Source organism: Epinephelus moara, chromosome 16 (genome assembly GCF_006386435.1).
Source record: "Epinephelus moara isolate mb chromosome 16, YSFRI_EMoa_1.0, whole genome shotgun sequence".
NCBI lineage: Eukaryota > Metazoa > Chordata > Actinopteri > Perciformes > Serranidae > Epinephelus > Epinephelus moara.
The window spans coordinates 19,620,513-19,635,172 of NC_065521.1; the positions used below are offsets into that span (position 1 = coordinate 19,620,513).

The 14,660-nt window shown below is 39.8% G+C and overlaps 2 protein-coding genes and 2 non-coding genes across 4 annotated transcripts; 3 read left to right on the forward strand and 1 right to left on the reverse strand.

The window, feature by feature from the left end:
• The first annotated feature begins 44 nt into the window (after window positions 1-44).
• Window positions 45-7,304, forward strand: LOC126403199 (zinc finger BED domain-containing protein 4-like). Its single transcript, XM_050065719.1, has 2 exons — window positions 45-160; window positions 4,136-7,304. Exon 2 carries the CDS (start codon window positions 4,567-4,569, stop codon window positions 6,586-6,588), a length of 2,022 nt encoding a protein of 673 aa, XP_049921676.1. The 5' UTR covers window positions 45-160; window positions 4,136-4,566; the 3' UTR covers window positions 6,589-7,304.
• Window positions 167-280, forward strand: LOC126403622 (U5 spliceosomal RNA). The gene has a single exon (XR_007571348.1). It is a non-coding gene; the product is annotated as a U5 spliceosomal RNA (small nuclear RNA).
• LOC126403617 (U5 spliceosomal RNA) lies at window positions 2,171-2,284 on the forward strand. The gene has a single exon (XR_007571344.1). It is a non-coding gene; the product is annotated as a U5 spliceosomal RNA (small nuclear RNA).
• A 34-nt stretch (window positions 7,305-7,338) lies between the features above and the next one.
• Window positions 7,339-14,151, reverse strand: LOC126403200 (SH3 and cysteine-rich domain-containing protein 3-like). Its single transcript, XM_050065721.1, has 13 exons — window positions 13,825-14,151; window positions 12,835-12,875; window positions 12,249-12,327; window positions 10,951-11,104; window positions 10,738-10,835; window positions 10,544-10,604; window positions 10,281-10,378; window positions 9,880-9,949; window positions 9,188-9,237; window positions 8,966-9,048; window positions 8,728-8,779; window positions 8,448-8,585; window positions 7,339-8,223 (listed from the first exon to the last, which is right to left on the reverse strand). The coding sequence occupies exons 2-13, from the start codon at window positions 12,840-12,842 to the stop codon at window positions 8,116-8,118; spliced, it is 999 nt and encodes a 332-aa protein (XP_049921678.1). The 5' UTR covers window positions 12,843-12,875; window positions 13,825-14,151; the 3' UTR covers window positions 7,339-8,115.
• Window positions 14,152-14,660: the final 509 nt, after the last annotated feature.

Sequence of the window (14,660 nt, forward strand, 5' to 3'; positions counted from 1 at the left end):
CTATCAGCATGTGCGATTATTGGAGGTCTTCATCATACACGGTTTATGTTTCTGGATGAAATGACAGATTAAATAATGTGTATAATGTCTCGTCTGTACAGTGAACCCTGAGTGAGGGTGACATGGCGGAGAATGGGGTTGTCCAGAGTTTCACATTATCGTCAGTACACTCTTGTTTCTTTTCAGATCGTATAAATCTTTCGCCTTTTACTAAAGATTTCCGTGGAGAGGAACACTAAGAGTTTCAATTAATTTTTTGATGCCCTGCTAATGCGGGGCTTTCCTTACTCTGTTGAAAAAATAAATCTGAAGAAGTTAACACCTAGTTGGAACATCATTTGAAAGTGCCAGAAACTTTTATTATGCAGCCTGGTTGATGTAATCTTGTTCAATGTAATTATTGATACAACTACGTGTCCATCGCTTTACTGTTGCAGCTGGTAAAAAGAATATGTGATGACGTATTTGTAAATTTAGATTATTGGTGCAAATATAAAAGTGAGTAACTAGGAACTAAAGCTTTAAAAGGTGCAATATTTACCTCTGAAGTGTAGCTGAGTGTAAGTAGAACGTAGCATAAGATGGAAATACTCAAGTAAAGCACAAGTACCTTAAAATAGTACTTAAGTACTTTAGTAAAGTCATGACTACTAGGTTTGAGTGTTTTCTTTCAATTTTGTTTGGTTTATTTTGATCATTTCCCAACTTCTAAAACTCAAATACACTGGTGGATACAATAAATAATATTAAGTTAATGCTTTTTTTAGCATTAAAAATAGAGGATAAAAAATACAAGGCTGAAAATGTGTCATATTCCCACAATGCATAGAGCCTGTGTGGCAGTTACACGCTAAACCCAAACCTGTTCACATTTATCTATCATTGACAGGTTTTTGGTGCAGTGAAGTGGGGTTGTTGTTGTAGACAGCGTGTATTTTAATTAATGTTTTTTTGTTTGTTTGTTTGTTTTTTACAGTAAAATCTGAGTGAGAATGATACTGAAAAAAACCTTCTGATGCATCTTGTGGCTTGTTTTCATTTTAGATCTCATATATGTCGCACTTTCTTACAGATTATTGTAAAGCTGAATACGATGACATTTCAATTAATTTCATAGGTGCAGTGCCAAAGGGAGAACTTTCTGATTTTGTCAAAAGAAAATAGTTTGGATATAAATGTTAAATTCATAATACCCATCATAGAGTTGTTAATGTAGAAGCTACATCATGATTGTTAAAACATCTTGAAATCAGGCTAGGCTGATCCAATTGTATGTTGTCTATGAGTACTCTGTAACTTTATGTAACAGTGCTAGTAACCAAGTTAGGGAAAAAAACGTTTCAGTGTTTACTTGGAAAGGTGAGTGTGAAATTGATGTCATTCTCTATAGTTCCTCAGGGAATATGGGTAGTTTCTGCTCCAGGGTATTAGTTTAATTGGTGTGTTATTTTATATGTTATATGTGTATGTGAGTTGGCTTCATGGCATCATAAAGCAAACCCAGCCATGACATCACTGAGTAATTGCTTGACCATATCACATAAGTACATGTAGAAGCTGTGTCTAGATGGTCTAACTGCACATTATGTCTTCGTTTGTCTGCTTACCAATGTTAATTTTGTCCAAAGTCCAAAAAGAGTTCGCATAGAAATTGTGGTTAAAACATGTCGTAATGTGTGCACCTATCTATGAATCGATCAGGCCTGACAGCCAAATATCGGCGACCCTGTGAAACCACAGGCTACTCTCTTGACACATATGTAATCTCTGATTGGTTTGCGAGTGAATGCTTGTAAGCAGAGGAGTAAAACTGTTCCAGTTTATAGTGACACAGACCCACATGTGACACGTTTCATGTTTCATGTTCTTGCGAAAGGAGGAGGAGGAGTGTTTATTCTACAAGTTTAACTTTTTAAGAAAGAGACGTAGTCAGGGCCGCCGTATTCCCACAATGCATAGCGCGCGTGCGGTCGTTGCAGGCTAAACTTTTTTTATGTGTTTCCCATCAGCATGTGTGATTATTGGAGGTCTTCATCATACACGGTTTATGTTTCTGGATGAAATGACTGATTATAAATAATGTGTATAATAGCTCGTCTGTACAGTGAACCCTGAGTGAGGGTGACATGGCGGATAATGGGGTCGTCCAGAGTTTCACATTATCATCAGTACACTCTTGTTTCTCTTCAGATCGTATAAATCTTTCGCCTTTTACTAAAGATTTCCGTGGAGAGGAACACTAAGAGTTTCAATTAATTTTTTGATGCCCTGCTAACGCGGGGCTTCCCTCACTCTGTTGAAAATAACCAAAATAAAAACCCTATGGTATCATGTTATTGAAATTTGATCCTTGTATTGATTGTAAGTTGGGTCGTTTGTTCCTTTCTTGTCCTGCTCTTGGTCACAAAACTTCTGAGTAACATTGAGAAACAAAGACTCACATCTAATTAACAGGAAACAAATAACTGAATCAGGTGTTTAGTGTCCCTGTGGTCAGTAGAGGGCGCCCACTCCAAGATAAATCCAAACTGCAATGATGAATCACAGTACAGTCTGCCACTAAGATCCTATTTAAAAAATGAATTCACGCTTTAGTTCTGAATTCTGGACAGATCTATGTACAAGAAGTGGTGGAGGAAATGTTCACATCTTTGACTTGAGTTAAAGTACCATTACTACAAGACACAAATACACTGTTACAAGTAAAAGTCCTGCATTCAACATCTTAAATAAAAGTACAAAAGTATCTTTTTTTGTACATTTATTTTTATTTAACCTTTATTTAACCAGGAAGTCCCACTGACATTGCAAATCTTCTACAAGAGAGACCTGCGCAAGGTAGCAGCCAATCACAACACATTTAAACACAAGATGATTAACAATAGAAAAGTGAAGTTTGAACACCAGAGTGTACATGAAATGTGTTTGGGATTTTTTGGGGTAGACAATAGGCCTTTATATACTGAGTTTCTGTTACTTTCTTTTGTTGCTCTGAATAATTCTGACAAAAATAATCATAAATGGGTAGGTGTCATAAGCTGAGGCTTTAATCTACACCTTTTTGGTCCTGTTGAGAAATGACCGAAATAAACCAAACTAAACTGAAAAGAAAATACTCAAACTGGGGTAGTTTGCAAGCCAGTACTCATGACTTTTACACAGTGGCTGAACATACTGTAACTACCTACATTTACTAAACTTCTGTACTTGGGTACTTTTTGGAGGTACTTGTCCTTACTTGAGTATTTCCATCTTATGCTACGTTCTACTTACACTCAGCTACACTTCAGAGGTAAATATTGCACTTTTTAATCCAATACATGTTTAAAGCTTTAGTTCCTAGTTACTTAGTTAATTTATATCTTGTATCAGTAATCTAAAATAGCAAATAGGTTATCATATATTCTTATATATTAAACCAACCAGCAGTGTACAGGACAATTTAATTTAACTCCACCTTTAGAGCTGCAACATTAAAGTGATGAACACATAGTTGCATCAGTGATTATATTCAATAATATAATAGCCTGTATATAATTCTGAAATGGGCCATTATACATAATGAGTGTTTTTACTTTTAATACTTTAAGTATATTTTGATTATGGTGACATATTTTATATGCATGCAACCTCCTCCATTTCACATAGCCTTGATTCGGTTTACCACACATCTCTATGTTTTATTACAAACACAAAGTCACTCACTCATCACTGCATTCTTTATGATTTGGAGGGTTGGACGTCATAGACCACTCACAGACAACATCACTGGTATATTTTCATCTATTAAGAAATATTGAGCAAACTTCCGGCCTACCTCTGCTCCCTTCTGTGTGTCGGCTCTGGTTGCTTTTTAATGCACTCCGGGGAAAACTGCATTTTTCTACTCTGCACATTGGACATGGAACAATCTTCAAAAGATCTAAAATTAGGAACACTTATATCCATCAATGAGAATGAATTGTTTTATTATGGATTTTTGTATTATATGTTGCATTTGTTGCATTTTAAATAACCTTTTGAATCTATTGTGTGTATTACACACTTTAATTTCTGTTCCTAAACCATTCCACAGATTTACTCCATATACTGAAACACATCTTTGTCATTTCTCCATGTCGCCTGTGGGGGGCAGCAACGCACCAGCGGCACAAAAAACCTACAGGAAAATGAACGAAGAAGAAGAATACAGAAACGAAGAAGAGGGAAAACAGAGGAAAGCAAAACAAAATGTCGAACTCCAGTAAAACACGAGACTGCTGAATATCTGACACTGTCAGGCTACAAGAGAGTTTATTTTGGGTCATCCGAGGATTTATTCTGTACATTCAAAATGGCGCCGCTGCTGTCCGCCCGGTGCACCGGCTGCTGAAAGAGGAGGAGGAGGAGGAGGAGCAGGGCTCATATGCTGAGTGAAAACAACTAACGGACGTGTTTTTTCAGTAAGTGAATGAGACAAGTGCATCACAGGAAGATCTAATGTATGTCGACCAGCTGAGAGAGGTCCGCGTATCAAGTCTTATTATCTTGTAGAGTGATTATTAATATTGTAGTCAGCAGTCAGTCATGGATGCTGTGGATATTGTTAAGATTGAAGACTTGACTGACTATGAAAATGCTGCTGCTGCTGCTGCTAGTGATCAGCAACAAGATGTAGGTGACACACCAACAAAAAAGAAAAGACGAAATAAGAGTGCAATCTGGAAATATTTCACCACTTGTGAAGACGATGTGACCAAGGTGATGTGCAACATATGCAAGAGAGTCGTGAGCAGAGGCAAGGATCTAGGACATCTCACCACCAGCACCATGCACAACCACATGCACTACAAACATCGAAATGTGGCAGGCATTCGTAGCACTCAGAGCAGCAGGAGATCCCAGTCAGCCCCTACCCCACCTGACATACTGCCCTTTGCCCCACTTGTCTTCCCGGATTTCCAATCTGAAGCCCTCGAGCTACCAAATCAGCCACTGACCCAGGCAATCACTGAAAGTGTGGGTGAAATGATCTGCACAGATCTTTTGCCGTACTCATTTGTGGAGAACAAAGGCTTCTCTAAACTCATGAATGTGGTGGCCCCTCATTACACACTCCCAGCGGCCATCCACTTCAGCAACACAGTTGTACCACAGCTTCACCAAAGAGTCAAATCTAAAGTGAAGGAGAGCCTTAAGAACATTGAGGGCAACGTTGTGCACTGCACAGCTGATATTTGGACCAGAAAGTTCTCTGCTAGTTCCTACCTGTCACTCACAGGACATTGGTTTACACAGACTGTATCAGGTGGTGGGGTTGTGACGCATAAACGTGTCAACGCACTGCTCAGTATGAAAGTCATCGATACGGACTACACTCCAGCAGAAATCTTGCAACACCTGGAGGACCTTGTTGAAGAGTGGCAGACTCTGATTCCACACAGATTTACTGTTGAGTTCTTTGTAACTAACAACACCTGCAATATGGTGAAAGCCATGTCCGACAGTGGCTTTGAACACATTAGGTGCATGGCTCACTCCCTGCATTTGATTGTAACAGGAGCTATTGAAGAGTGCCACGGTGTGGTTAGTGTCATCAACACTGCGAGACAAATCACCAACACTGTCCACATGTCAAATACAGCTGTAGCTAAACTGCATGAGATACAGGATAAACTTGGCCTTACTGAGGCTGCCTTAATTCATGATGTGCCGACCAGGTGGAACACCGTGTTGTTCATGCTGCAGCGCCTGCTGGAGCAGAAGAAGGCACTAGTTGCCATGTCCACAGAGGTGGACCTCGGTGGGTCGCTGTCAGAGCATCAGTGGACTTTGATGGAGGCCATTGTCAAAGTATTGGAGCCATTTGAGGAGGCAACCTGCACAGTGTGCCAAGATGATTCTTCTATTTCCTCTGTGATTCCATGCATCCAGGCCCTCAGAGCTGCACTGAACAAACTTATAGCAAATAAAGATGTGAGTGATCTGTTAGAGACTCGCCAGCTAGTTGGCTTACTGCAGAGCCACCTCGAGGAACACTTCCAACATGTCTTTGAAACGCCCACCAACACTTACTTTAAAGCCACGCTGCTGGACCCCAGATTTAAGATAATGCCCATGGCACTTCTTAGCAAGCTGGATTTCGGAAGGCTGAAAGCTGCCGTGGCGGTGGAGGTTGAGGAGTTGTTGGAGCAGGACAGTACACCTTCAGCAGGTGGAAATGGCTCTTCATCAGCTGTGGTGCAAGAATCAGAGGACACCAGGAGCAAGCCAACGAGCCTGTTTTGGGGTGCAATGCAGAGTCTTACAGCAAATAATGCAGCATCAAAGACAGTGACATCGTCAGGTTTAGTGGAGACTTACCTAGCAGAGAGCAGCACACAGTCACTGGCCTCTGACCCAGTGACCTCATACTGGTCAGCAAAAATGGCACAATATCCTGCACTGGCTCGAGTGGCAATCAAATATTTGGCCTGCCCACCGACAAGTGCCTCCTCTGAGAGGCTCTTAAGCACAGGGGAAGACGCTGTTGGTCCAGATTACAGACTTCTCCCTGTCAGTGTTCCACAGCTGGTTTTCACCAAGTATAATTTAGTGAAATTTCAGTAACACTCTTGTTGTGTGCTCTCTTGTAGCTCTTTCTTTTAAAGATGCTTCTCTGTTTGACATGTCATCGCTCAAATCTTGACTTAAGGTGGCAAAAAGATACAAACTGTCACAACTGGGTCAGAAATGCATGTGTCAAGCTAGATGTGTAGTGTTGGTAGTACTTTATTGTCACTGTGGTATTTTACACTCACCCTACCATGTGGCATCTTATATTTAGATTTGTATTGGTAAATATGATGTAATAAAAAATAAAAAACAAAAAGAAGATTGTGTATATCTGTGTGTCTTCTTTATAATGAAATTTGCTGCTGGGTCACAGCATTTTTTTCTGACCAAAATTGATAACGGCACTCCAATTTCAACCTCGATTTGACTGTATTTTAGGTGCCAGTCTTAACAAAAACACAGGATATGAAGTGAGCTAAAACTCCATAGTGAATAGTGGATCATTTATAAGCAGCAACAGTACCAAGTGCTACAATACTGCACATACTGCGTGACTGCTTAATGCATTAAACTCTTAAAGACATGCCCCTCTATACCTCTCTCTGTCTCTGCTTTTGTTTTCAATACAACGTTGACTTTTTTGGAAAACAAAGAATGAAAGGGTCACAGGGAGTCTTTAAGTGCACTTCAGGTTTAATATTTGAAACATTTACTTCAAACATTCAGCTAATTTTATCAGCAGCAATTAGTGCAAATATTTGAGACCACTCTGAGCAGTGTTGCTGCCCCCCCTCCCCCTCCCTCAGTTTCTTTCATACAGCTTTTCTATAGTTTGTCAGGTCCGTGTGAAATTATGTACAAGCCCAATCTAGGAAATTGTCCTTACAGTTTTTGCTGTCTTTGTTAATATACAGCTATGTACATGCTGAAATGGCTTCGAAGCCTCTGTTTACGTGAATATAAAGGACCTAGCAAGCCTTGCAAATGGTAACAAACCTGTCGATAGATATTTTATTAGAAAATAACTGAAATGTGTATATTATTAAAACATATATAATACTTAAACAAGCAGTTGATTTTAACAACTAATGTAATGTACCAAGAGAAACATTCATTATGTACCATAACCCCAGATTCTCATTGTCAAATTGATTCATAAATATACTGATGCATGTGTTAAATGTCTATCTTCATGTAAATTAAAAATATATAAATGGATTTATTGCCCTTTGCAAGGCTCTCCAGGTTGTCTCTTCCTCTCCTCAACACTTACTATAATCAGCAGGTAAAGCATCTGACTATTTGTATAATGATTTTCACAAAAAAAAAACAATTCATAAAGCTGGTTGTCTCACCAACTTATTAATGTATGCATCAATAAAACTTTTTTTTTTTAAATATCAAATCATTAATCTCTCCTTCCTCATGCTCCTCTTTGCGTCAAAGGCACAAATACATCACAGCGAATACCTTTCTGCTGTGTCAGACACAAAGATAGCACATTTTCTGTTACAATGACATCTCCAATTTGTGCTGATGTTTAAAGTGTGTTGCAGGCTCTTTGGTTGCATGTCGTGGTTTTTATGTCACAGTGATCTCCTCCAGCAGATCAGCAGGGAAGTAGCCCAGCTTGCGTCCAGTGCTGACCTTCAAATAGCCGCCTTTCTCGTCTCCTTTCTTCACCACAATCTGAAACACAGAGCGACAACGGCACAACTGAACATCTCAGCATCAATATCAACTCGATACCTTGTCACTAAGGCCTCAGCAGACTGACGTGTACACCAAGCACCACTGCACGTGCTGATACTTATTTTGTTAGTAAAACAATAATATTAGCAATATTTGGGCAGTTGGCTGATGTAATGATGTTACATGTGTGTTGCCTTTAAAGGCTGCATTAGGTCACTCACCTGATCTTTCTTCAGTGTGATTTGTCCCATTTCTCTGTTTCCAACAAAGGAGCGTGTCACCTTGAAAACTCTTTCTGATGCACGCACTTTTATGAGGTAGTTGGTTGGGAAGTAGCCTGACTTCTCCCCCATCTTTCCCTGTAAACAGACATTAAACAGACTTTGAGTTTATTCACCAGAGAAACCCTGTTTACCATCTGGTTTACCCCAAACTAATGGCACATTGAAAGTATCTGATAAAATCTAAAACAAATGCAAGAAAAGATTTGGTTAAACTCACCCTCCACCACTCTTCATTGGAGTCATCCAGTACTGTGATCCGATCACCAGGGCTAATACACAAACACACAACAAATGTCTTTCATCACTGCCTCTTTGTTTACTCATTACATTTCGATATCTAAAACACATAGTCCGATAAAAAATTAAGTTAAATTCATTTGAATGAATAGAAGAATATGTTTTTTACTGTATGTAATTTCTGCATGTTGGGAATAATTTGTGTCTTTCAAACGTACTGGAAGTCAAGATCGTCTTTCTCTATGGCCTTGAAGCGGTAGAGAGCCAGGTAATAGTGACCCTGGGAGAATGTACCCTTTGCCTGTTGACAGAGCAGATTCACCAAGTTATAACAAGAATGTGTAAATACAGTTTTACAGCTGATGGAACAGGACAGTAATTTTAGTAGCTGCTTGAGAGTAAGACTTAACTGTTTTGTTTTACATATGCATTTTTCTTACCTTGTCATCTGCTTTGTCTCCTCCTTTCTCCTTCTTATCCTCAGGCTTCCCTGTGTGAACATTGGACATCACAGTCATCAACAAATTTTTTAAAAAAAATTTTAATTAATTTTTTTATATACTTTATATACTTTTTTTTACTTTTTTTATATACTTTATTAATCCCCGAGGGGAAATTCAATTTTTCACTCTGTTGTCAATTGCACACAGGTCCGAACACGCACACATGCACAAACTGGACCTATACATGCACTAAGTGGAGAGATGTCAGAGTGGGCTGCCCATGACAGGCGCTCTGAGCGGTTGGGGGGTTCAGTGCCTTGCTCAGGGGCACCTCGGCAGTGCCCAGGAGGTGCCCAGTCCACGCTCCATATTTTTGGTCCGGGACTTGAACTGGCGACCCTCCGGTTCCCAACCCAAGTCCCTATGGACTGAGCTACTGCCGCCCCAAATCCATTGTTTTTGATGAAGGCTTTAAACCCAGTGACTTAAGAGTTAAATGGAGTGCATCATTTTACATTGTCTTCATTATTTTGGGTATGTAGCATCTTTGTTGAATGTTTTTTTCCCCCTGCATTTTCTAAAGTGTTATAATTTTTTTTCTAATCAATGTTTGATATAGAAATACACACAAATTGTTATTTTTATTGCCACAACTAGCATAGTATATAACACATAGTTTCTTTGTCTACCTTCTCCTCCCTCCTCATTCTCTTTTGGCTGTTGGTTTTCCTCTTCTTCTTCCTCCATCATCACCATCATCTAGGGGGGAAAACACTGTTAATCAGAACTGTACACAAATGTCACATTTCATATCCTTTAAAATATATTTGTTTTAAAGCTGGAGTTTGGAACTTTTGTCTCCCCCCTTTGGCAGTTGGAGTAATAACACAAACACTGTTGACACATCCCTATGACGTTTGCCTGCAGGTAAGCTCGCCGCATCTCCTCCGCCCTCAGGAGCACCCTCTTCAAAGTCTTCTGCTACCTTAGTGTCTCTTGGTGTTCAGCAAATTCAATGACTGACTGGAAGACATGTAGCAGTTCTATCTGAGAATGTTGCTGTTTTATTAAAAGTATATTGTACACTTACATTTTTCTTGTCATTCTCATTCTTTTTGCGCTCCTTATTTGCCATGATGACACCAACCCGCAGGGTGTCAAAGACGGGGTCGTTCCGGTTTGGGTTGTCTGGTTATGGACAGAGCAGTAGCCAGATAATTAAATTATAGTAAAGCTAATTAGATTAAATACTATCACAAATAGGCTGTACTTGTTCACAGACAATAAATTGATAGATAAAAACATTAAAAATCCTAGATATACATGAGACATGTTGTCAGTCAGCTGACTCACTTGGATCTGGTTGGTCACTGCTGTACAGCGGGGAGCTATAGGCCCGTCTGAAGCCAGGTGGCTACAGGAGACAAAGCACATCATGTTTCACTATTTCCAACTATTTTAGCTTTGAATATCTGTTTCACCATGAGTACAGTTAAGAGAATATGTGTGTATTTGATTGTTTTTCATAAAGAGGGGACAGGACTCACAATTTTGCCGAAGCACCTCTGGAACTCGACGTAGGACTGACATGAATGGTGGATGTTGGTCTTGCAGTTTTTACACCTCAGAGCAAACTTGTTGTTCACTGAAAAATGGGAACAGCAATTGGGTCAGTCAAGGGATTAAGCACTCTATGGAAAGCATCACATGTATGAGAAAGTTTGTTTAGATGTTTTGTTGATTTAATTCCTAATACATACAGACTATCATGCGAGCGCAGACGTCACAGAACTTGGGTTTTTTGCAGTAGTGGTCCTTGAACTTGTGGGGTTTGTCGTTGACCCGGACAACAGGAGGAGGAGGTTCTGGCTCCTTCTCCTCTACCTCCACCTCCTCCTCATATATGAAATAGACCTGGACACACAAAGGGCACATCTCAATGCTTTAAAAAACAATATTAAGGCAATGTGTTGGTGTTTTAAGGGAAGCATTGCCTGCAGGGAGGAAAGAAGTTGTCTTGCTCTTTAGTGTTGCCCATTTTTCATCATTTGGTGTCCCAGTTGTGTAAAATCATGATTCATATCTTGCATTTTGTAGAGTTTTGTAGTTTAAAAATTGTTGGTTTGAAAAGTAACAAAACAAATAACCAATCCAGATTCAGCAGAATTTCTGTGCACATTTTCTTTTGGTAGAAGAACAACATAGTGGAAGTCATACTGAGTGAGGACTGCCACTGAAGTGTTAAATGCACTTTGAATTTAAAGGAGCAGTGTGGAAGATTTAGGGGATTTAGTGGCATCTAGCAGTGAGGATTGCAGATTGCAGCTTCTCCCGGTTATAACTCCTTCAGTGTTCATAGTTCAGGTGGTTTTTACTAGCAGCCAAATTATCCGCAGAGGTTTCATCCTGGGACCTGGAGATTTAAACCAGTAGTATTTCTCTGAAGCTGTTCGGCTGCTGGTTGGAGACAGGTCACTAGCCCAGCACCTGGTAATGTGTGCTCACCTTGAATTTAAAGGAGCAGTATGTAAGATTTAGGGAGATTTAGTGCCATCAAGCAGTGAGTGAATGGCCCTGTCTAGAGCCAGTGTTTGGTTTGTTCATTCTGGGCTACTGTAGAAGCATTGTGGTGCAACATGGTGGACCCGCTCCCTGTGTAGATATAAATGGCTCATTCTAAGGTAATGAAAACACGGTTCTTATTTTTAGGTGATTATACATGAAAGAAAACATGCTTATTACATGATATGCCATTTCTGCCAGTATATTCTCCTAAATCCTACACACTGACTGGACCTTTAACCATAGCTGCAGTGAAGAATTCTAAGCTCCGTCTAATACTTTTTAGTGTTTTCCAACCCTACAGTCAGTGGTCATCCCTCACAGATCAGCCAGCAGTGTCACTCTATCCCATAGCAGATAAAAGACAGAAACACTTAAGTCAAGGCTCTTATTTTTCCAGTTGACACTGCGTTCTTGTCCCAGCTGGTGGCTATTTTAAACCACCCCGGGAATGGCACTACTAACAGTGGGGGGTTGACATGGTCCTGTCACTCACAGTGTCTCCGTCCTCCCTCACTACGTTGTCAGGAGCTGGAGGGTTGTCATGGATATCCACAGAGTTTTTGTCATCCTCCCTGACACACACACAAAGAAAAACACAAAGCCATGAGTGTGATCAAACCATGCTGCTATGTATCAGTACTTTCACTTAGCATTAACTAGGACGTGAAGGTAGAAATTGCCAAAGTCAGAGTAACAGTGTCGCCACAGGACAACCTCATGGAGTGACCTGACGTAACCGACATGCTTTGTGCCGATATCAAATTGCCATTCCACCTCAAAATAGTTGAGTGTTGATTATTTATTTGGGGAGACTCCTATGACACATTTTCTCAAATGAACATGGAGCTACTTAATCATCATCATACTTGAATAAACTCTAGAAAGACATGGATGGAAAGCACATTGGTTAGGAGGTTTTTGTGGTTTCCAGTTTGGGCTGTTGTTACATTTGTAGCTCACTATGATTTAAATGGAGGCTTGTGGAGATGGTGAAGAGGTGCAGCCAGGCAGGCAAAGTAGGGCAACCAATATGTTCGTATTGCAGAGGTAACTGAACTGTTTTCAGGAAATATACTCACTGGTCCATGGTGTTTGGTGGATAATGTCAGTGCTGCCCCACCTACAGAGATAAATATATATATTTATTACAATTTTTTTCAGAAGCAAATAATTGTAACTGCAAGTAATGCAGATGAATGCTATCAGGCAAAGGACTTTATCTTATGTATTTTTGAAAATGCATGTATACTTTATTTGCCTGTGTGGAAAAACATGGAGAGTAAGCACTTTATTAAAGTACTAAACGTCTGTCTTGTATCTCTTATAACTCAAATACACTGCACAAAAAGTCTGTGTTTAACTATTTCAACTGTTATATAGTATGGTTGGTAAAGTTAACAAGTACCACAAGCCACATGTGCATATTTCTAAATATTCATAGAGACACAGTTCAATGAAATAAGATTGTATTTAGCAGCTATTTGTCATGTGTGAATGTTGGCCTTCATGTGGCACCCAGTCCAAATGTATTAAATACATTTTGGCTCTGTATTTCATCATCTTCTATCTTATACAATATGATAATGATATAAAACAATAGACACAGTAGACTTATATGTGCTGTTTGTCATGTAGAAACTAGCACAAACACTGCTGTTTGAAACACAGTGACACAAACTGATATACAGGATCTGTTTTTGTGTCTGTATTAACAAAAAGTTACACGTAGCTCTGCACTCGTAGACACACATACTGTATGAGTGCACTTGTCTGCTTGACCCAAACTATTCTAGGGTTGTGAAATTCAATCTCATCACTGCTAAATTTGGGTGCCTCTGCCAGTCAGGAAAATGAGAGCAAAATTCTCGAAAGTGTGACAGCAATAAAAATCAGGCTTTGTGAACTGGTAATAACACTTACTATGGCAGTTACACAGCTAGTATTTAGTATATTTAGTAAGCTTTATGTAGCTGCCGTACTGAAATGTAACTAAATAAATTGACTTTCATGCTTTCGTCATGCAAACACATTTTCTAATGGAATAACTCAAACTTCAAACTGGAACATACCTCTTGGTAAAATTCACGCAGCTCAGAGAAGAAATGACAACATCCAGCGTGTGGGTAAATCTCTCTGTGAATGAGTCCTTCACCTGCTGATGATGACTGGAGCGCTGCACGGCCAGTGGATCTGAGTCTAACAAACCAGTCGACCAACCTGCCTCCTCACTTCAGGCCCTCAGGATTCTGTGTCAACGCTCACACAGTCTGGGCCCTGTCTTTATTTCCTCTGTAGGTAATTTCCGAGGTGATTTCAGGCTTGGGTGTTATGCATATGTCTGTATTTGCGTACATATGATTTTGTGTGTGTATTTGTATGTGTGTTTGTGTGCGTGCTAAGCTGGGCACTCATGTGTCAAGCTGACTGTTTGCGACAGCTGGGGACCTCAGAGTGAGCACTGATGACGAAGGGAAATCAGATACCTTCTCTCTCTCTGTCTTCATAACGCTCACTGTCCTTGTCCTTTTATCCCTTGGAGTCCAAGAACAATGCACAAACCCAGGTATTACCTTTTTATTAAACATTTTGTCTGATAATAATTCACATCAGTTTTCACAGCAAGTGTTAAAGATAGATGACAGAAAAGTTGATTAAGTCACAGTGACTCTGATGGTGGTCTTTGGAGATTTCAGGAGGTGGGACATATAGGGTCTTAGAAATTAAAACTCATTTTTTCTTATGTTCGAAGCATGAAAGTCCCCCTGAGATGTTTGGTGCATACAACTAATAGTTCACCTGAAAGTTGAAGGTTTGTCCTGGTGGTGGTGCTAGAGGTAACATCATCAGGTAACAAGAGTCAGTACCAGATGAACCATCAAGGGGCCTTTGGGTACACATGTGCTGT

Bases quoted from the DNA above. Each gene is read 5' to 3' on its own strand.
- LOC126403199 (XM_050065719.1), top strand. From the start codon at position 4,567: ATGGATGCTGTGGATATTGTTAAGATTGAAGACTTGACTGACTATGAA.
- LOC126403200 (XM_050065721.1), bottom strand. The intron at 11,105-12,248 runs GTGAGTGACAGG...TTGTGTGTCCAG, and splicing joins TGAGGGAGGACGGAGACACT to GTCTATTTCATATATGAGGA. The intron at 9,238-9,879 runs GTAGACAAAGAA...ATGTTCACACAG, and splicing joins GAATGAGGAGGGAGGAGAAG to GGAAGCCTGAGGATAAGAAG.